We start from the raw sequence: 21,954 nt of genomic DNA on the forward strand, positions 1-21,954 counted from the left end.
GGGTCATGATCCACCACTTAAGAAACAGGAACTAGGATACCAGCCAGAATACCAGATGAGTTGGAAACAAAAAGTAAGATTAATGGAAGTGAAAGAAAGAAAAATAAAGGATGAGAGAGGAGTTACTTGTGCAGATTTTGGTGAAACTCAGAAAAGTCTCTCTCAGGGAGAATAATAAGAAAACACACACTAATTGAACTCTCAATTCTTGGCCCTGACCCAAATCCATGATCACATGGATTGGGTCAGCTTACACGTCCCTCTATGATTCATGATCATATGGATTGGGTCAGCTCACACTTGCCTCTAAGCATTATTATTCTTGTCATATATATGACAAGAATATATATATGAGAATTATATATTATACATTTATGACAAGAACATATATATATATGAGAATTTAGATGACAAGAAATTAGGTAATCTTTCGCCACCTTGTACAATTATCGAGTGTTGAAGTCATCCCAATGGAAAACCAGCAGGACCGTACTACTGTTCAAGAAGGGAGACATCCATGGCATTGGCAACTATCGCCCGATCTGCCTATTGTCTGTCATCTACAAGTTGTTCACTCAAGTCATCCTAAATAGGATTGGCAGAACACTAGATGAAGGACAACCATGCGAGCAAGCAGGGTTCCGCAAAGGATTCAGCACCATCGACCATATCCACACGAGAACCAAGCTCATTGAGGTTTCTCGGGAGTTCAAGATGCCGCTCTGTTTAATGTTCATTGATTTAAAGAAGGCCTTTGATTCTGTTGAGACAGAAGCGGTCATTGAAGCCCTAGCCAATCAGGGCATTCAAGCCCAATACATCAGGATCCTCCGTGAGCTGTATTGCGGATTCACTACCAGGATCTCACCATTCTACAAAGAAGTGATCGTTGATGTCAAGAGAGGGGTGCGGCAGGGTGATACCATTTCACCAAAACTCTTCAGTGCCACCCTCGAGAACATCATGCGACGACTGGAATGGGAAGGAATGGGAGTGAAGATAGATGGTCGGCAACTACACCACCTCCGCTTTGCTGATGACATTGTTTTAATAACACCAAACATCAGCCAAGTGGCACAAATGCTGGCCGACTTTGACCGTGAGTGTGGAAAGGTAGGACTACAGCTGAATCTTACGAAGACAATGTTTATGAGAAACAGCCTTGTTCCTGACGCCCCATTCGCTCTCAACAGAACGACCATCTCCAAATGCAACAGCTATGTGTACCTAGGTCGAGAGGTCAACATGACAAATGACCTGGCACCCGAGCTGCGCAGGAGGAAGAGAGCGGCTTGGAACGCCTTCAAGAATGTCGAAGAAATAGCTAAGAGGACGAAGAACCTCCGGCTCTGGGCACATCTCTTTGATTCCACTGTTCTTCCTGCATTAACATATGCCTCAGAGACCTGGGCCCTACGCAAACAAGATGAGAACGCCATTCAGGTCTCCTAAAGAAGAATAGAAAGAGCTATGCTTGGAATATCATGTTTCACTCAAATGAGAGAAAGAATTCGGAGTTCTGACATCCGTCGACGATCAAGGATCAGGGACGCTGTCTCATTTGTCAAGGTGTCGAAAATCAGATGGGCTGGTCACGTAATGAGATTTAAAGATGACCGTTGGACTAGAGCTGTTACTGACTGGATTCCACAGGATGTCAAAAGACCGCGTGGCCGCCCACCTACCAGATTGTTAGACTTCTTCATCAAGATCATGAACGATTGGTTTGAGGCCCTTCATGTTCCCGGAGCGAACAGATGCCATTGGGCTACACTAGCACGCGACAGGGTCAAATGGAGACGTTACTGGCGCCCGCTCAAGCAAATCGACGACTAACGGGAAGTTAAGTTAAGTGATTCAGAAGTGAAGTCATCTTTGAATTCAGTTTACTGAGACTTCCACAGATATTATACATCTTCCCGGGAGTGTTCATTTAGGAAATATTTAGCTGTAGAACAAAGGCAAATTTGATGGCAAAAATTTCCAAGAAGCTAATTACTTATCACAGCTCAATTTCTGCTTTCTCTCCTTTTGATATGTGTTGTATATCTTCTCTGAGAGAGGAATACCCTGAAGATAGGAGCAGCCAGAATCCCACTTAGTACTAAAAGGCAGGATCATCTACTTGCCCCAGTGCCTGTAGGAGAATGTGTGGGTTACAGTCCTAGGGGAGGGCTGTACACTGGGGATCTCCTGCTTTCCTCTGCAACAGGCTCCAAAGAGGGTTGAGAGTACAGCTATCATACCATCAAGTTCTTTCATGCCCCACGGCTCAGCACTAACTTGCCCATTTTCTAGTAATACGCCCAAAGTGCTAATTTACAGAAATTCATGATTTGAGTGGATAGGGGTCTCAGCTAAAGTCATTTATCAGGACCACAAGAAAATGGATCCTAAATTGGCATTAAAATGGTCTTGGAGCTAAAATACATATTGTGCTATTTTATATTAAGAAAAAAGTGTTCTATTTTTTCCAAACTTCTATAACAAGAAAACTTTTAGGATTTGGACTCAACCTAGGTATCCAATGGCAGATAAGTGGATCGTGAAGATGTGATACATATTTTTATATATGTATATACATATATATAATGGAATACTACACAGCTGTACCAAATGATGAAGCCATGCAAATCACTGCAACATGGATGGAATTGGAAGACAGCATGCTACGTAAGCCAGAAGAAGAAAAGGATAGGCACAAGATGCTATCACTTATACGTGGTATTTAGAATAACTGAAGAAGGAATGTAATGTTTTCAAGGGGGATGTCCAGATCAATTTTGGCCCTGGAACACAGGAAGGGGAAGAAAAGAAAGAGTGGAGGGGCAGAAAGAGGAGACAAATGAGAAGCAAGAAATGAGAAGCGAGGCGGGGGGGGGGGCAGGTACAAAAGTGGTGTTAAGAAATGATAGAGCCAAATTTCCAAATCACAGAGTCAACTGAAATCAAGAGACTAAAACTTATTTTTTTTTTTTTTGCTTTTTGGGTCACACCTGGCGATGCTCAGGGATTACTCCTGGCTCATGCACTCAGGAATTACTCCTGGCGGTGCTTGGGGGACCATATGGGATGCTGGGAATCGAACCAGGGTCGGCCATGTTGGCTGCGTGCAAGGCAAACGCCCTACCCCCTGCGCTATCGCTCCAGCCCAAGAGATTAAAACTTTAACAGCCAAATTTAGAAAGGTGCTAGAGGGTAGACTCGGGGTAGGGAATGGCAGGAAACTTGGAAACTTTGGTGGAAGGAAGTTGACATTGGTGGAGGGATCAGTGCTGCACTATTGCTCGAGCGGGCCCAGTAACGTCTCCATTGGAGACTTTGTTGTTACTGTGTCTGGCAGATCGAATACTCTCGGTAGCTTGCCGGGCTCTCCGAGAGGGGCGGAGGAATCGAACTCGGGTCGGCCATGTTGGCCGCGTGTAAGGCAGACGCCCTACCCGCTGTGCTATCGCTCCAGCCCGCTGCACTATTGTATGTCTAAAACTCAACTCCAAATAACTTTATAAATCACAGTGCTTTAATAACCTTTTTTAGAAAACAATAAGAAAGTTTTGTCATGGAAGCATTCACAGATGCAAAGGAAAGAAGGCTACTTTTCTAGCAAAACAAAAGCTTACACAGTAGCTCTTCTGCCTCAGTTCCTTTATTCTTGTCTTCCCTTTCAAGGCAGAAGCAGAGTCCTTACAGACTCCAAACAGTCTTCTCACCCCTTTCTACTTTTCAAATTGACTAGTCTTTGCAGATATTTTATCTACAAATGTTTTCCATATTTGATGATTACATACACACATTGCTTGTGTATCTAAACTTCTCAGCCAATACTTTCTCACAGAAGCATATTTTCATATGAATTTTAATTTTAACAGATTCAATGTATCATCTAACAACGGTTACCAAGGATACCAAATAGCCAAAATCACTTGGTTTCAACATAGTTGTTAATAAGAAAATATTAACGGAAAGCTGTAAAGAATGATTGTTGTCTAAGTACTCTGGCCAGAAACAATGCCCCCTCCGAATGTTCTGAAGTCCTGAACTCGATTAAAAACATTCTATTCTACAACAATGACTAAAAACATGCAGAGCTTTTTCTAGAATGTGAAATTCAGCCGTTGGTATTTAGAAAAATGACCGCTAATGGTTTCACTTTAATTCATTTCCTGATGAAGCACTGAACTGAGAATGGCTACTGATTTGATCTTCTTATCAATCTGAAAGCAGATGATTCTCACCATGGCAGTTAATTGAGCATTCAGGTAATCTAACTGAATCTGTCCTAAATCAAACAACCCATTACTGTACATGTATTAAAATGGGGTATCATTAAACAGATGAGCTTTGAACGGGCCTTGTGGGATAGAGAATTTAAATTTTAAAAAAAGGAATAAAATAAACAGTACCAGGAAGAGAGCTCAAAGGGTCAGGATGCCTGATTCACATTAAGGAGACTCAGCTCTATCTCCCCAACTCGTCCTCCTGCCCAGCACCAAGCACAAAACTGGGAGAAGCTCATGAGCACTACCAGATGTGGCCTCCAAACGAAACAAAACACCTGCCTCACTGTCATCCTGCTAAAAGATCAACTTGTCAGTCGAAGGTTTTTTATGCCTATACTGGAGCTATTTAGCACAGCAGGTAGGCATTTGCCTTGCATGCGGCCGACCTAGGTTCCTTTCCACCGCCCCTCTCAGAGAGCCTGGCAAGCTAAAGAGAGTATCTTGCCCACACAGCAGAGCCTGGCAAGCTACCCATGGCGTATTCAATATGCCAAACACAGTAACAATTGTCACAATGGAGACATTACTGGGGCCGCTCAAGCAAATCTATGAACAACAGGAGGACAGTGACAGTATTAAGCTGTCTAATATTTTTTTTTTCTTTTTGGGTTACACCCGGCGATACACAGGGGTCACTCCTCGCTTTGCACTCAGGAATTACTCCTGGAAATGCCAGGGGACCATATAGGAGTCGATCCTGGGTCGGCTGCATGCAAGGCAAACACGCTACCCACTGTGCTATCACTCCAGCCCCTCTAATTTATTTATTTTTATTGAAGCTTTTCAAAGATTGAATCGCCATGAGATAACAGTTACAAAGTTGTTCATGACTGGGTTTCAGTCATACAATGTTCTAACACCTATCCCTTCCCAAGTATATATTTCACACTACTTGTGTTCCCCAGTTTTCCTTCCACACCCCCACCTCATATTGCCTTTATGCAGGCACTTTTCCTGTCTCTCTCTCTCTCTCTCTCTCTCTCTCTCTCTCTCTTTCTCTCTCTCTCTCTCCCTATGCATTATGATTGGCAATACAGATACTGGAAGGTTATCATGTATATTCCTTTACCTCCTTTCAACACTCAGTTTTTGTCTTACTACACATCTTAAAAAGAAACAAAGAATTGATATCTTCCAGGACATGCTGATAATCAACTTTCTAATTAGCCTATTTATGTTTTAATAATATTAATTATAGGTAATACATGACATTATTATTAGTTTGTTCTGTTCAGGGCCCAACCCAGCAGTGCTCAGAGCTTATTTCTGGCTCTCAGGAATCATTCTTGGCAGGGCTTAGTCACTACCTGATGTGTATGTTGTGTAATATCTATCCAGCCCTGACAATTATTTTTTGTGTGTGAAGTTAAATAGCTTTATTGAGAGAAAAGTGCTTAGAGAAATGATAGATAGGAGGCAGAAGGGAAGAGAGAGAGACACAGAGAGACAGAGAGGAGAGAGATACAGAGCTAGAAACAGAGACAGAGACAGAAAATGTGGGCTTCTCCAGAAGGGAAAATACTGAGAGTACAAATCATGTGTGACTCTCTAGTGTGGAGCGTGTGCCCCACAAGTCTTTACAAAATTGGATTTATAGAAGTGTCCCCCAAATTGCCTGTACCTGAGGTTTTCTATGCAGCCTGGAAGAGCTCTGGACTACTTATGGTCTTTTCACATTCTTGTTATGACCACTGTATTGTCTAGAAACTTCTCCTTTTCTGAGCCATTCCACCCTTCTCTGGGTGATGCTTCATTTTCTCAATCTCCAAACAGCTCAGTATTTCCCTCTCAAAGAGATGTGGTTTTACTGCCTTAGGGCTACGTCAAAGCTGGGGTTTAGGCAGTTTCTTCTTAATTTTATTATTTCCCCAAAACCTCATTATTACTCAGCCCCCACCCCCAACCATCATCTACCCACTGCCACTACTTTGTCCCACTTTTTTCTTTTTTTAATTTGGAAGCAACATTTCCTTACGAGACTGGATTTGCTTCAGGGATATAATTTCACACCTCTTCCCAAATAAATGATACTAGACCATACCTACCACCAAAGAACCAATATCCATCCCTACACCAGCATCCAGGGAACCCCCCTCCTCCTTTAAGCCATCTTCCTCCCCCAGAGGCCAAGGGTTTAGTTTTGTATAGTTAGTGGGCTCCCCGATAACTCTACATGTGAGTGAAATTATCCAGTATTTATCTTTATCCTTCTAATTTATTACATTTATCATGATCTTTCAGTTCCATCTATGTTGTGGAAAATGGCAATATTTTATCTTTTCTTGTAATTGAATGGGATTTCATTGTGTGTGTGTATACATATACATCTTCTTTAGTCATTCATCTCTTATTGGCCATGCAGTTTTTCCTTATCTTGGCTATGATAAATGACTCTGCAATGAGCATAGGTATACATACTCCATTTCAGACTAGAGTTTATGGTTCTTTGGATAGATACCTAGGAGTGGAAATGCTCGAACAGATGGTAGTTCTATTTTTAGTATTTTGAAAAATCTTCATACTGTTTTCCACAGAGACTGGACCAGTTTACATTTCCAACACTGATTTACAAGGGGCTCATTTCCTCCACACCTTTGCCAATACTTCTTTGTACTGAAAGATTTTGGTTAGTATGTGTGTGTTGGGGCGGGGGGGATAAGAACTGAAGTCAGAATCTCAAACACACAAGGCAAATGCTCTATTGCTAAACTACAAATCCAGCCCTCCTTTGTTTTATAGGCCATTCTCACAGGTGTGAAATGATGTCTCATTGTAGTTTTGATTTATATTTGTGCATTATTTGGGCTTATTTGAGATTAACAAAATTTTTTTTTCCATTATCTATGTCAGATTTATAGCAGTATGGCCCATACCTCAAAGTAAATTCAAATGTAAAGTAAATTCAAATATATCTTTTCGAGACCTAAAGTCATTTTCAAAAGCATATTTTAACCCTCTCCAGAGTACTGTGAACATTTTTTATCAAAATATTTAATGTGCATAAAAACCAGATCTAGCAATTTCTCTTCTAGCTTTAAAAAAGCATAATTCTTTCTAGGTAATGGAAATAGTGGTGACCTTTATTTCATTCCTGTCCTCATTTTATTTTTTTTTGTAATAAGAATTTAAAACAAATTTGCAGTGACTGCTATGCCTCCTTCAACAACAGAAAACAATGCATTACTTGATATTTTATTAGAATTGAATTTACAAACACCTGGGTTTATAGCTTTTTTGTGGGAAGAGAGCTATAGAAACTACCTTCCAGTTAATTCTAATTTCTTTTATCTACTCTAGGTATTTATACTTTCCTTTCAGTTTTTATGTCTATATATTATTGGCTTTTGTGCCATTTTCTTGTGTTTTTAAATCTCATTTATAGTTGTTACTATATTATTTTTGTTTTTTCTTTTCTTTTATATTCACATGTTCTAATACATTTTTCTTGGTCAAGATATTTACCTGATTTTAATGTCCAATGTCTTGAGGCTCTCAACCCACACCTCGCCCTCTCAGCAAACTCATTTTTTGTTTTTGCATTTAATTATTATAATTTGGTCCATATGGTCACTTAAGGGTTTGTTTGCTTGTTTGGTGTATACAATCATCTTGCCTCACCACTACCAAAGGGTTCAAGACCCACTGACAATGTCCTTATGTTACTTCCAATCCACCTCATTCCCTGCTACACACTCCCTCCCTGGCTTGGCATTCTCAGTTTTGTAATCCAGGATGAAATGTTTGTCATCATTTTTTAACTTCAGTTCTTTTAACTTGTTTCTCTACACACCAGATGAGTGAAATCATCTGGTATTTGTCTGTCTTCCTCTGACTTCACAGCCTTCGGGTCCATCCAAGTTGCAGTAAACCATAAGATCTTATCTTTTCATATGGCTGCATAGTATTCCATATACCTCAACTTCTTTATTCATTGGTGTTATCTATTTTTCTATACTCTATTTTCCTACTTCTAGATTCTTTAACCAATGTTCTATTTACTTATATCACTATCGTCACACTATATTAACATATATCTTTAGCAATTTAAGTTATGAATATTCATCTAAATGTAACTTTGACTGGACTCTATAATTCCGTAATGTTTTCATTCCAATTACATCTATATCTATATATCTATACCTATGTCTAATTAATATATATAATTTTAAGGTTTTCAAACTCATTTTTTATGAATTTATATTTTTACTCAAGATTTCACTTAAAGAGTTCAATTTCATCTACTTATGGTGAGCACAGGGATGTTACTTGCTATTCATTCATTGATAGTCTCATTGCATTATGGTCAACAGACACAGCAGATAAAAGTTTGAGTTTTTGAAATAATGCTCCTTTCTTATGAGATAATAACCTACTAATTTTTTAAAAAATTCATGAACACCTTTTTGTGGGGGTATAAAATTCCATTAGACATTTTATGTAACTCAAACTTCTAAATACATTACTTCTATCCTCTAGTCATTTACTTGTCTGCTTAGTGTGTTTTATTATTACTGCTGTGTTCTCCTATTCTGATTTTGATTTTTCTAACTTTTCAGTTTTAAAAACCTTGGTTCTATTTACTTAAATGCTGCTTGACTCATTCGTTGAAAGTTTATGAGTTCTAGGTCATGATTATTTAATAAACTATTTTTGAACTTAAAATAAGTCGTATTTAATGACTTTTAGGTTGTTCAGTATATTATAGGAATGGTATTTTAATTAGCATGGGTATTTAGAAAAAGCAGATAAAAATAGGCAATTCACATATAATTTATATCTGCTATTTAATATATTTAATGAATTTACTTCATTAAATATATTAAAATAACATTTAAAGAATCAGATAATGTAAAGTCAACTCTGATCCTCCTCTGACATTTTCCCATGATTTATGCTGCATGATTAAGGTCACTACTTAACTCCTTCTTTACATGGGTTTTCCTGAATAAAACCTGATAATAAAAGCATTATGACCACAAGCCCTAAAACTTTACTTTTTACTATAAACACATATGCTACAAAGAATCGGACAACTGTGATTGACTCACTGAAGCTTATGAACACACAAACATTAAAGAATTAAAAATCCCAATGTACTGGGAAATAATTACAAGTTTAATCTTTATTGGTGTGCAGAGTAGATACTGTTAAATGAGACCAGTAGGGACAAAATTCCCCTAGAGAAGCCTACAGTAATCCACATATAAATTGTTACTAAAGCAGTATGGAGTTGCAATGAATGGATCTTTCTACCCATAGCATGTAGAAGGATAAAAAGAAACATGGAGGGGGGTGCATTTTCTACTTTCCTTTGTTGACCCTCTCTGAAATCAATTCTGTAACATGATAAACTTTAGCTCCTAGAAAACTAAAGTTATAAACAGAAAGCACTTTAAAAACCATAAAATGGATGACCCATATACTCGAGATATTACAGATATATTAAATCTAAAATAGCAGTAGTGGTGGAACAGATTCAAGAAGAACAAACAATGCTGTTTACTCATTCCCTCTGAAATAATTCAGGAAGACTTCAGAGCTAGCTCAGCTAATTCATCGTCAGACACCCATATTATCAGGAAAAATCAGAACTGAAAATAGGTTTCACCTGAGATTTTTCTGAGTGAAGTGCCAAAAGTGGTTCTGATATGGGTGCCAAAAATGGCATTGATATTCATTACTCATTCTTTGAGTTTTTCTCTCACAGGAAGTTAACATATTGGCAGAAATGGAAGACAGTCCACAGGAATCAAGCACCTATCTTCTTCTCCAACTGAATATACTAATTTTTACAGTTTATTTAGAGAAGTGCCGCCTTAAATTAAAAATAAATGATAATTCTATTATTTATCTTACTTTAAGAGTCATGAAAAGGTAGTCTTCTGTTCAGTGAGTCTAATCTACCTTAACTTGGATAGTAAGAACATTATCACCATTAACTTGAGCTCAATTCCCATGAGTACCTCAAAAAAAAAAAAACCCAAAGGACACATGGAACTTCCCCCACTGTAAAATTTCCCAGAGCAGCTTTCTGAGAATGAAGTCACAGCAAAGGTGACTCCTTGCGAGATTGCTGCAACAGCATGTCCTAGCCCCAGTTTGTGGACTTTGGGGACTTTTGGACAATGGCATCAAAGGACTTCCATGACCTGATCAGTGCTTACTAAAACAAACTCATCCTTCAATATTCCAGACACATACTCTATTTGTTTTGCTCTACTTAACAACCAGGATACTTTTCGAGGATTGCATCAGAAAGCAATTTTGCCATTATATGAATATAAAAATTGTAATTACATGACTACACCTATAAGTCAAGGAGCAGAATCTACCAGAAACACCATCATATATTTGAGGTGCTTTGTGATTCTAAATAAAAATTTTTCTAGTTATTCATTCTTTCTAGTATAAGGAATTTTGGTGAATTGCTAGAATATCTCTCCCCTTCACACACTGCAGGCAAAGTGCTCCTCCCTATAATCAACTTCTTTAGAATTCTTCTGCAAATCTACCCAAGTCAACAAATTACTTTTCTTTTTTTTCCTATACTTCAAATATCTCCAGTAAATATCTCCCTTCTCATCTTTATTTTATTAATTGCAATTATTGTTTTATCTCAGTCCCACAGGAGCAGTAACCATGTTTAATGTATCTCTGATTCACTGGTACTGAACCTAATACCCGACACTGAAAAGGCACTCAATGAATACTTTTTTTTTTTACTTTAGCTTAATTATAATTAGAAAAAGTGATCAGTTCAATGCTGTTAGAGTAAAGGTTACATAATGCTAGGAGATAAGGGAGGTTGGAAAAAGAGACAGAAACTAAAAGGCAAGTTACAAAACAACTTTTTTCATATTTCATATAAAGGCAGTATTTTGCAATGAAAAGAATGTTACAATGGGTCCATTCTCTTCTCTGTCATTATGTGCAGAAAAATTATAATTCTTAAGTTCTCAAAATTGTTGAGAAAAATTAAAGTTTAACATCCCACCCCAAAAGAATGTTATAATGAATTCATATTTGCTTATGCACCCCAAAAATCAGACAACCTGATTCATTCACCAGTGTTCCTCATATTATTTAAACTTGAAAGAACATTTTATTCTAAGTATGCAAACTGTTCCCCAAAAAAAGCATGGATATGCCTTGCTCATGGTTAACCCAGATTCAAACCCCAATACCCCTCATGATCTCCTGAACACTGCTGGCAGTAATTCCTGAGCACAGTTAGGAGTAACCCTTGACACTAGAGGGTGTGGCAAAAAAGCCATGAAGAGTCTCAAAACTATTTACAAAGTAGAGAGAATACAGAAAATGTGCATAGTATAAGAGGTATATTAAAAATAATCACTGTAGCACTGTCATCCAGTTGTTAATCTATTTGCTCAAGTGGGCACCAGTAACGTATCCGTTGTGATACTTGTTGTTACTGTTTTTGGCATTTAGAATACATCACAGGTAGCTTGCCTGGCTCTCCCGTGCAGGCAGGATACTCTCAGTAGCTTGACAGGCTCTCCGAGAGGGATGGAGGAATCGAATATATAAAAAAAAACAAATAAATAATCTAAAACCTGTTAAAATTTTCCCATTATGGGTGGAATCAACCTCCCGAACTTCAAACTTTACTACAAAGCGGTAATAATCAAAACAGCATGGTACTGGAACAAAGGCAGAACTACAGACCAATGGAACAGAGTTGAATACACTGACATCACCCCCCAATCATATGATCATCTAATCTTTGATAAAGGTGCAAGAAATGTGAAGTGGAGTAAGGAAAGCCTCTTTAACAAATTGTGCTGGCATCACTGGACGGCTACATGCAAAAAAATGGGCTCAGAACTCTGCCTAACACCATGTACAAAGGTAAGATCAAAATGGATTAAAGACCTCAACATCAGACCAGAAACCATAAGATACATTGAAGACAAAGTTGGCAAAACCCTCCATGACATTGAGGCTAATGGTATGTTCAAAGATGACACGCCACTGGCTGAGCAAGTGAAAACAGAGATAGATAAATGGGACTATCTTAAACTAAGAAGCTTCTGTACCTCCAAAGAAACAGTGACCAAAATACAAAGACGGCCTACAGAATGGGAAAGAATATTCGCCGAATACACATCTGACAAGGGATTGATATCAAGGATATACAAAATACTGGTTGAACTCCACAAGAAGAAAACATCCAACCCCATCAAAAAATGGGGCAATGAAATGAACAGAAACTTTCTCAAAGAAGAAATCCGAATGGCAAAAAAGCACATGAGAAAATGCTCTACATCATTAATCATCAGGGAGATGCAGATCAAAACCACAATGAGATACCATCTCACACCTCAGAGACTGGCCCACATTCAAAAGAACAAAAGCAACCGTTGCTGGCGCGGATGTGGCGAGAAAGGGACACTCCTTCACTGTTGGTGGGAATGTCCACTGGTTCAGCCCTTCTGGAAAACAGTATGGACGTTCCTCAAAAAATTAGAAATTGAGCTCCCATTTGACCCAGCGATACCACTCCTGGGAATATATCCCAGAGAGGCAAAAACGTGTAGCCGAAGTGACATCTGCACTTGTTTGTTCATTGCAGCACTCTTTACAGTAGCCAGAAACTGGAAGAGACCTGAGTGCCCAAGAACAGATGACTGGTTAAAGAAACTTTGGTACATCTACACAATGGAGTACTATGTGGCTCTTAGAAAAAATGAAGTCATGAACTTTACATACAAGTGGTACAATATGGAAAGTATCATGCTAAGCGAAATGAGTCAGAAAGAGAGGGATAGACATAGAAAGATAGCATTCATCTGGGGGATATAAAATAATAAAATATGAGATTAATACCCAAGAATAGCTGAGAGCAACACCAGGAGAATTACTCCATAACTTAGAGGCCAGCTGGGTATTCTAGGGGAAAGGACAATTCAGATAGAAAGGGGAACACCAAGTGGAGGGTGTTTGGAGGATCCTCCCAGGAGGGGAGATGCAGGTTGAAAGTAGACTGGGCTGAACATGTTCGCCACTCAATGCCTCTTTGGCTGATCACAGCGCCCAGGAGGAGAGAGAGAACAGGGGGGAATGCCCTGCCACAGTGGCAGGGGGGGATGGGGGGATGGGAGGATGGGGGGGGAGGGATATTATCCTGGTGGTGGAAAATGGGCACTGGTGGAGGGATGGGTATTTGATCGGGGTATGACCGAGATCCAAGCACAAAAATTTGTAAATCTACAACTGTACCTCATGTCGTTTCACTAATAAAAAAAGAAAAAAAAATAAAAAAAAAATAAAAAAAAATAAAAAAAAATTTTCCCATTATATCACCTAATTTATTGTTGAATATAACACTACTAACTGGTAATTTGAGTCCACTGCTAATAACTTATCAATGAGGCATTCCCCCCCCCAAAAAAAAAGTAGGACACTATGATATAAAATGTTATGGTAACAATAGAAAAAAAAGAGCTAGGACTTAGATATACCCAAAAATAATTATTAACTAAAAAGTCCGTATATAGAACTGGAGAAATAGCACAGGACTCAACGGGGTATGCTTTGCATGCTCAGAAATTTGGTTTAATCCCTGGCTCCACACAGCCCCTAAGCACCGCCAACAATGCCCTGGGATCTCCACTGACTCCCCTGAGCACTCTACCCAAAAAGAAGCATCTACTTAAAAAAAATTATTGTAATACCATGATTTACCAAGTTGTTCAGAATACAGTTGTTTCAGGAATTAAATGTTTCAACACCAATTCCAACACCAATCCCACCACCAGCATGACCTTCCCTCCACCCATGTCCCCAAGATCAGATTCTTACTTTATTCTACTTTGTTATCTTGATTTTCTGGGTGATGTTTGTTTGTTTTTTAATCTTTCAAGTTCCTTTCTACTAATGTCAATAGAACACATATGCACAACAACACACAACTATTTCAATAAGATCTGTGAAAAACTTGTCTTCACAGGAGTTGTTTAGGTTTAAAGTTATTTCGTGAGCTTTCATGAATTGGCTCATTGCTTTCATGAGCCAATTCCATGAAGCACTTGAAAAACAAAAGCAGTGATAAACATCTCGCTGATACTGTGATTTCACGTAGAAGCTAGAAGTGATGATATCATAATTATTCTTTTTTTCTTTAAAAAAAAAAAGAACTAATACTGATCTCCCACTTATACCTCTCCTCAAATTCCTCCCCTTTTTCTATAAACCTAAGCATGTAGACTTGTTATTTCCTTCAAATAAAACAGTTAAGGAGCATTTGTACTCTTTTAAAGCCTACGATCTGGGGAAGCACACATCTATTCTCCATAACAGGGAGACTCAAGGTGTTTTTCCTTTAGGTGTCAGTTTAAATATTTTCCTTGAGAGGTTATCCCACATCAAAAAGTTTGTGCTTTTTGATTGTTTATTCTGAAAGAGGCAGCAAGCTACAGGGCTGCCTATGATGCTTTTACCACAATTTCCTTTTGTTTTTCCCTCTTGATAATTACCTCCTGACTAAACCACTCACTGGTCCATGTAGAGGAATCCCACAGAGATGAAAACACACTTGTTTAAATAAAATATTTATGAAGAAGCCCTAAAATGTCACTGAAGTAGATGCAAATTAGAATTTCACATATTGTGCAACCAATATGCCATTCATTCCTTAAAAGAGTCCCTATTTCCTGATTGCAATTAACATTAATTTTTAAAAATTAATCCTATTGTGCACAATCACATAAGTGTCTATTCATAAAAATTCAATGCTTTAAGACTGGTTCTCTTTTGACTATCTTTGAAATTCTGAGTTATAACGGATATTTTCTCTTGATTATTCCTTTTACAAAATCCTTAGAAGTCGTGTTTAATTATTATTTTCTATGTACATCTTCTAATAAGTAATTTTACTTTAGTTCAGTGCGATGTGACATTAGTGAAGATTCTACACCTGGCCTTTTAATGAAAGACTATTTGGAAATGATTCATTTTCATTTGTTCTTTTTCCCTCTCTCTCCCACTCCCTGAAAAATTGAGTAGGCAGAAAAGATCCTAGAGATAATTTTAAGATTGTTCAAAATAAAAATATGGAAAATATTACCAAAATAAAGTCAAGAATGAGTTAATATAGGTAGTAACAATAAAAAAGGGTAATAAAATCCCTAATTCTAGATACTATTTTTCCTATTTTGCAAAAAAGTAGTATGGACTGATCTCAGAAGAGCTTATCTCAATAGCTGTCTTCTACCAGTCTACACTTAAATAAAATAAATAAGAAACTTATCTCATACCAGGGTCCATCCCCAGGGGACTCTATTTTAGTGGGTCTAGTGTAGAGCTCAGTCAATGGTAGTGGGTTTGTTGGTTTGGTTGGTTTTTTTCTTTTTTTTTTTTGCTTGCTTTATTTTTGTTTGATTTTTTTCAGAGCCTCCTACATGTTTCGAATGTGCAGTCAAGGTTGAAAACCATTGATCTAGAAAAAGCTTTTCCTGAATAAGGTTATAGTCCACTTAGAAAGAGGATATCAATGCTGCCTCATATGCCTTCTCTAAGGCTCAGCTTCACACACTGAGCATGTGAACATTCATCAGAAAATAAAGATGAATTTCTAGAAATACGAAAATAGAATGTCAATGGAACACCAGTAACCAGAATAAAAGAATTCCAAACTAAAAGTACTGAGTTGAGTCTTTATAATTGCAGAGACTTTATCCTAGACATGGAGATTAAATTTAATGTAGCAGCACAGAATATTGAAATTAGGGAGATTTCATTGACAGTAGCACCTAAATTCTTAAGTGTACAAGATCTGTTTGCTTAAGAGTCACTGTGACTTAGAGTCTGCTCGCTTTTTTTTTTTCAAATTGAAACCCTGTCCTTCAGCGAATTTAGTTCAATTTAGTCAAACTTCAATGTGTCTATAAGTCACCTGAGGATTCTGTTAATACCACAGGTTTAAGTGCAGTAGCTCTGGGGTGGGACCTAAAAATCACATCTATAGCAAATTCCCTGAAGCTGCTGGTCTACAAACACTTAGGAGTAGCAAATTCTTAAGACCTTGTGAGGATGAAAACACCTACATAAAGCTGTTGCACATAAGTGGCTAGCACTCTACAAAGGGTGACTTAGAAACACAATAAAAAACGTTTAAAACCTAGAAATCACATGACCCAATCTTTTTTTTTCCTTTTCTGGACATGGGAAAAATAAGCTAAGGAAGGTGAAAATTGCTACTACTAATGGCCAAAGTGCTATAAGGGAGAAGAGATAAATTCATTTTGACAGCAAAAAGTATAATCAAGATCAATGAATGGAAGTTGTAGAATGCTTTTCATTTCATACAATAAATGTCATTCTACCATCAACTGACCCTTGTGAGCAGAGGGTAAAGTCCCCAGTTATAAAAGATGAGCACAGAATAGTTGATGATAAACATTCCTGTGTCTCGCCACCATTGAACTATTCAAGAGATGTGAACAATGTATGCAATAATCCTTTTTTAATAAAATAAAACTAGCTAATAAATTAGATGGGTTACCAGAGGGAGAGGAGAGGTGGAGTTGAGGAATGAGAGGAATTTAAAGAGCAGTGGAATGGCCTGGAACTTGGGTAGAGGGAGAGGTAACAACAGCTATACACATATAAAGATACAAAGATAAACCCTCAAAATTTTATAATTTTTTAAACAATGATAAGTCAACAGAAAAATTAAAATGGAACCAAACAAACAAAAACACCCATTTGGGGGGAGCTATAGCAACAGCGGGTAGGGCATTTGCCTTGCATGCGGCCAACCCGGGTTTGATTCCCAGCATCCCATATGGTCCCCTGAGCATCACCAGGAGTAATTCCTGAGTGCAGAGCCAGGAGTAACCCCTGTGCATTGCCAGTTGTGGCCCAAAAAGCTAAAAAAAAAAACCATTAAAAAGTCTTTATTTTCTTCCTGATTCCTTCCCCTAGTCATTCCAATAAACCCCAGCACTAATCAACAAATACATTACCCAATTGCTTCTCACTGCCTCTATTACAATTTGTTTTAAGACACTATTCCTTCTCTCTGGATTACTAAAACAACCTCCAAATAAGTTTCTCTGTCTTTGCCTTTGATCTTCTATAGTACTTTCTCAATATAGCAACTCAAGTTTTGCCATTTTTCAGTTCAATCCCTTGTTCAGAGTGAAAACTAAAGTCCATATAATGACTTAGAAGATCATTAGGAAAAATGATCTTCCTCCTCCAACTCTCACCCGTATTCCTTATCATTCTCTATCTTTCACTCTATTCCTGGAACACTTGAACTCACTATTCCTTGAATCACATCAAGAACACTCCCACCTCAGGATCTTTTCACTTACTTTCCCCTCTGTAATGAAGGTTATTCTCTGAGATTTTCAAGGTACCACATCAAAAATAGATGAAATAATAGAAAGTCAACTAACAGAAACATTCTAATTGTTTTCTATTGAAAAGAAGTATTACACTCAAAAATCAGGACTTTATTTTTATTTATTTATTTATTTATTGCTTTTGCTTTTTGGGTCACACCGGCGATGTCCAGGGGTTACTCCTGGCTCTGCACTCAAGAATTACTCCTGGTAGTGCTCGAGGGACCATACGGGATGCTGGGAATCGAACCCTGGTTGGCCTTGTGCAAGGCAAACGCCCTATCCCCTGTGCTATCGCTCTAGCCCCAGACTTTACTTTCTTGAGCTGATAGAGTGGGTGAGGCAATCTAATTCCAACTGTAACTCAGCTTTATTTTCTAAAACCAACACATTTATCAAATTCTCTTAGTGTCAAGTTTGGATAGATAGGTTGCTGTACTCCCTAATCAAGGCTCCGCAACATGATAGGTAAAGAAGAGCCCTTCTGATGGCCCATGCATCTTTGGCCCAAACATACCATCCCTTCCCACCACCATCCTGCCTGAAAATATGAAAAAGGAATCCAGAGGCAGTGTACCCTCTGTTCTCTGGGAAATCATTTCTCCTTTTAAACCCAGACTCCTTCCATTGAGCTTAAGAAAAAAACCTAACTAACACGCAAGTCCATAGACGGACAGCAGACAGAAAACAGATTCTGGTTTCTGGTAGATGATTTTATGAAACGGGAAGGAACCCACTTATTGGGTCAACTCTCTAGAGCCTCACATCCCTGGTTGTGCCTGGATGTTCAGGTTCACAATAGCAGGAGTACCATTCACCCTATTGTACATGACAGCTGCTCCAGCCATTAGGGCTCAGAAATGAAAGCTACTCCTGGCTTGTATGCTCAGACAACTCAGGGGATTTATTATAAATAAAACTGATATAAAAGTAGGTAGGGCCAGAAAGATCACAGAGCCGGTAGGGTGCTTCTCTTGTATGCAGCTGACCCATGTTTGATACCTGGCACCACATATGTTCCCCTGAGCACTGCCAGAAGTAATCCCTGAACACAGAGCCAGGAGGAAGCCCTGAGTACGATTCAGTGTGACATATCCCCCTCCCCCCACAAAAAAGAGTAAAATAGTGGCACAGTGGGCTGGAATGCCACTATGTGGCGTGTCTTGCTTTGCATGGGGGAGCTGTAGGTTTGAACTGGAACTCCATGGTCGCCCTGGCACTTCCACAGCACCTCATTAGAAATAGTCTCCAGCAAAACCAGATGTGTGACCCTTTCCAAAAAGGAAAAAACGTGAGGGGACAGATGAGGACGGAACAGTGAAGACTGGCTTAGATTCCAGGCTAAGCTAAAGTGCAAGTACACCTGAGTTGTCTGCAGTGTCACTTTCACTATGTTCTCAGTCCCCCACTCCTGCCTAATGAACAGGTTACTTCCTGACACAAACCTGAATTCCAGAGGGGCATGGCCTACCTCCAAACTCCTGTGCCCCAAGAAATTAGAAAATGTCTGTAGAAACCCAAGGTAGCCAGGCATATTTTATCTATAGCTGTTTTTCAGACAAGGAATTGGATTTGCCTCTCCTAAGGAGCCTTCTCTGTGATTCTTCCTTGAGGACTGCCCAGTGCAGGAAAACTTAGCACTGTAGCACTGTCCTCGAATTGTTCATAGATTTGCTTGAGCAGGCACCAGTAACGTCTCCATTGTGAGGCTTGTTGTTACTCTTTTTGGCATATCAAACACACCACGGGGAGCATGCCAGGCTCTGCCGTGCGGGCGGGATACTCTCAGTAGCTTGCCAGGCTCTCCGAGAGGGGTGGAGGAATTGAACCCGGGTCACCCGTTTCCAAGACAAATGACCTACCCATTGTGGTATCACTCCAGCAGGAAAATTTAAGCACATGGAATTCAGTTCATGGACTAAAAAGAACAGAGATATAAAATCAGCCAAGGGGTGTAGATTGTTAAGCAGTTCACTCAGCAAGAGGCATCCTCTATCTGCTGGAAAGCCAAAGTCTCCATGTGCCACAACAATTCCTTCCTGGCAAGAAAGTGACACATTTCCACAAGAACACTTACTTAGGGTGAAGCATGCTAAATACTTTTCTTGTTCCTGCTACTTAAGGACATAACCTCCTCCAGTCAGGAGAGGCACTAAGATGAGGCAGTGAGATGCTCTCACTCATGCCTATAGTCTGTGCAGCACATCACATCAGTAAGGAACTGCACAAAAAAGCTGGACATTACATCCCAGGGACAGGCTCACTAAGTATCAACGCTACTTCTCAACTTAATTTCTTCACTTTGAAGTAATACTCTGTGATCATCTGAGAAAATGAATGTACCTGCTGGCAGCAGGATCTGGAGTAATTTTTCAGTAGAAGAAAAAAAACCATGCCGAGTAGGGAAAAATCTGACAAAACTTTTAACAGATGTCTTCTCTTCACCCCTCAGACCCATTTTGTATATACTATCTAGGAAATGCTATTTAAGCCAGGCATTTTGTTCATTTTACTTGTGAATTCAATAATTCTCTAATTCTCCCTGTCTGTAAATGGACTTTTATATAACGCATTGGCTTTCAACGAGGTAAATTCATACAGGATAATTTGTACAGCAGTGGCTCATTACCAATACATATACCCAGGAATATCAAAGGAAAAGCCATTTTCTCACCCTATCTTTCACAATCCAATTGCAAGATGCGCTTTTTTTTTAATGAAGTGAATAGCCGAAAAAATTATGTCTCCAGGTAAAAAGAATCTCCAGTAAACATTCGAAAGGAATGTGTCTTGCAAGACCCAATAGAGGATAAGAAGATGTGGGAGAACTGGGGCCCTTGGGCAAAGCAAATGGCTCCACAAAAACTCCCTCCTCGGATGTTAATTGGTCACAGGCCAGAATAAATGAACTTTTCAAAGTTAGGAACCCGGCAACTTTCGCGGAGGCTAGCTGCTGGTGCCAGGCTGTGCCCGGCCAGCCCCCCGACCCAGGCGTGGCCGGCAGCGGAGCTGGTGGAACCCGGCGCCCAGGCCCAAGCGGCTTGCACGCCGAGGGACCCGCAGGGAACGGGCTCGGGCCCGACTGCCCAGGACCCGGAGCTCCCAGCGCCCGGCCCGGAGCCCTTCCCGCCCCGCCCTTCTCCCCCCAGACCTGGGGAAGGAAACCAGGTGAGCGGCGCCCAGTGGGATTCGGCCGGAGCTGGGGAACCGTCCCCAATTCCCAACTTCCCAGAGTTTCCTCTGGCTTCGTCCCCCCACTCGCCACCGCCGCGAGGCCGCCGCGGCCTCCGGGATCAGATGCCGGGAAGTGGCGCGCGGGGCTGGGATTGGGGAGCCGCCCCCCCAACCCCCCCGAGAGGCGGCAGGCGCCGCGCAGGTAGCGGGCGTGGTCCCCCCGGCGCGGCCCCAGCCCCCCGGGACGCGGCCTCGGCGCAGCAGCCTCCCGCGGGGTCCGCGCCCGCTCCCAGCATCAGGCCACCACGCGCCGGCCCGGTGGCTACCCTCGGTCGTTCCCTGCAGCCCCAGGCCCCGCGGCAGCCCCAACTCCCAGCCCCGGGCCCTGGGGTCGCGCGCGGCGGCGGCGGCGGCGGCGCTCACCTGGGTCGCGGAGCCGGGGTCTGGCGCGGTCCCGCAGGTGGTAGATGAAATCCTGGCAGCTGTCGTGCTCCAGGGCCCCGCGGGCACAGAGCTCGGCCAGCAGCTGCAGCGCCTGGTGACAGAGCGCGTCCCTGGCCCCGGGCATCGCCCCCCCGCATCCTCGGACCACGCCGGGCAGGCGGGCGCGGGAGACGACCCTCCGCCTGCCAGCTCCGAGCCGCCGCGGGGGACGCGGCGAGCAGCGGCCCGGCCTCCCACCGGTTGCATGCAGCTCCCCGCTCCAGCCGCTCGGTCGGGCCGGCTGTGCTCCCGCCCGGCCCCGGGGAGAGGCGGCGCCGCACAGCCCCGCGCGCCTCTCCTGCGCTCCGCCCGCCACTCGCGGCCGCCGGGGGCGGGGCCGGGGCTGGAGCGCCCGCGGGGGACTCTGCAACCGACGCCGCGAGTCGACCCCGCGCTCAAGGCGGCCGCGCCCAGGCCCGGAGAGTGAGCCGGGTGTGCACGCAGCAACCCCCCTGACTCGGTCTCGGTGCAAAGCGGGTCCCTGTCCCGCCGTTCTGGCTGCGTGTTGTCCTGCACGCGTTCTCTTAGCTGAGTGGTGAGAAAGGTGCAATCTGGACCGCACCTGCTAGATCTGGAAAACCGAGTCCTGCTTTCAAACTTGGTGATTGCCGCCTGGACGCCAAACGTGGGCCTAAAGGCGCTGGACG

General features: G+C 41.1%; 1 protein-coding gene across 2 annotated transcripts in view; it reads right to left on the minus strand.

Annotated features, from left to right (window-relative positions):
- The window catches only part of SYT9 (synaptotagmin 9), a 229,095-nt gene extending 207,472 nt beyond the window's left edge, over positions 1 to 21,623 (minus strand). For both annotated transcript variants that reach the window (XM_056116063.1, XM_056116064.1), the window contains exon 1: positions 21,248 to 21,623. In XM_056116063.1, the coding sequence (XP_055972038.1) occupies positions 21,248 to 21,392 (145 nt within the window). In that variant the 5' untranslated portion in view covers positions 21,393 to 21,623. The remainder of the gene's footprint in view (positions 1 to 21,247) is intronic.
- Positions 21,624 to 21,954: the final 331 nt, after the last annotated feature.

Source organism: Sorex fumeus, unplaced genomic scaffold (genome assembly GCF_029834395.1).
Source record: "Sorex fumeus unplaced genomic scaffold, SorFum_2.1 ptg000030l, whole genome shotgun sequence".
NCBI lineage: Eukaryota > Metazoa > Chordata > Mammalia > Eulipotyphla > Soricidae > Sorex > Sorex fumeus.